The sequence below is a fragment of the Amphimedon queenslandica genome, unplaced genomic scaffold (assembly GCF_000090795.2).
Source record: "Amphimedon queenslandica unplaced genomic scaffold, v1.1 AMPQUscaffold_4487_Cont23535, whole genome shotgun sequence".
NCBI classification, from domain to species: domain Eukaryota; kingdom Metazoa; phylum Porifera; class Demospongiae; order Haplosclerida; family Niphatidae; genus Amphimedon; species Amphimedon queenslandica.
In genome coordinates, this window is record NW_003555202.1 from 1 (window position 1) to 1535 (window position 1535).

Sequence of the window (1535 nt, forward strand, 5' to 3'; positions counted from 1 at the left end):
AGGTTAGTGTATCCCTCATTGGGCCAAGCTAGTAGTCAAGGTTTTAGTATTGCCAATATAAGCATCATAGAAGTAACTGTGGTCTCGAGAGAATGAGGTTGATGAATCTCTGACAGGATCAGAGACAGGGAAGCCTCTGTTTGACTCTATACCAACAGGAATGACCCCACCACCAACAATTATATACACTAATGCAGTACCAGTCTTAACATCATTAGTGCCACTATCAGATACACGTATGGTAGCTTTGTGAAGATGTGTAGTGTCACGATCCAAATCAATATTAGCAGTGAGCTCTGCAGTGACATTATCAATGGATACATCAGTACTGTCAATTATGTCATAGAACAGCGGATAAGAGCAAATGTCACGATCAGCGGCTTCATATGTGCCTAGTTTAGTACCAATGGAAGACCCATCTTGAACCTGGAAGACATACTCTGGCCTGTCAAAGTAAGGTGCAATACTGTTATCATCATAAACTAGGAGAGTGATGGTCATTGTGGTTTGAAAGTTGAGGGTACCGCCTGGTTTATCCTGAGCAGTCACGTTAAACACATATGTGGCATTAACTGTTGTACAGAGTGAGTCATTAGTAATAATAGCACCAGTTGTCCCATTGATAAAGAATGGGAGAGGAGATGAAGAGAGACTGACCAATGGAGTGTATGTGATAGGTCTGTCATTACTGGTATCAGCATCAAAGGCTCGTATCGTTATGATCTGTGATCCCACCTCTGTGTTCTCAGTTTGGTAATACATTGAGCTCACGCCAACAAATATTGGTGGTGAGTCATCAATATCCAGTACAGCAATGAACAATGTTGTGTTGTCTTCAAGTGATGGTGATCCCAGATCATAGGCTGTGATGGTTAGTGTGTAACTTTGTTGACGCTCGCGATCAAGTGACTTAAAGACTGATACAATACCTGTTACACTATCAATACTGAAATCATCTTTACCCTCACCATCTGATATACGATATCTTATCTCAGCATTGATACCAGAGTCATCATCAGATACCTGCATCCTTACGCCAAGCTCAGTTCCACTGGTGGAATTCTCTACAATAGAGTCAGAGTAATTTAATTTCTCAAACATTGGAGCATTGTCATTGACATCAAGTACTTGAATGAGTACTGATGTGGTTCCGTTGAGCGATGGGACGCCAAGGTCTTCAGCGAAAAACTCAACTGTAAAGTTTTTAATTTCTTCGTAGTCTATGGGACCTTCGACAGTTACTCTTCCAGTAGTCTGCTCGATATCAAACTCTGTTAAATTCTCTGAGAGGATAAAGTAATGAATGACATTGTCTTCTTCATTGATGGCATCTGATGAACAGAATGAGCCATCATCATCATCAACAGCCTCTAATGTATCAACCAGTGTGCCCGAAGGACTGTTCTCATATACTGTCCAATTGTAGGGAGGAGAGAAGGTTGGAGAATTGTCATTCTCTTCACATATTGAGAGGTAGGTGGTTTGTGTTGGGTTGAAGTGACCATTGACAATTCGGAAAATCAATTGGAATTTGT

At 41.0% G+C, this 1535-nt stretch overlaps 1 protein-coding gene across 1 annotated transcript; it reads right to left on the minus strand.

Annotated features, from left to right (window-relative positions):
* Positions 1-15: 15 nt before the first annotated feature.
* Positions 16-1524, minus strand: LOC105316154 (protocadherin gamma-A4-like; the record flags this gene model as incomplete). The annotated part of the gene is made up of 1 exon (XM_011410966.2): positions 16-1524. A coding segment is annotated over one exon (1509 nt), but the record flags the coding sequence as incomplete, so codon positions are not given.
* Positions 1525-1535: the final 11 nt, after the last annotated feature.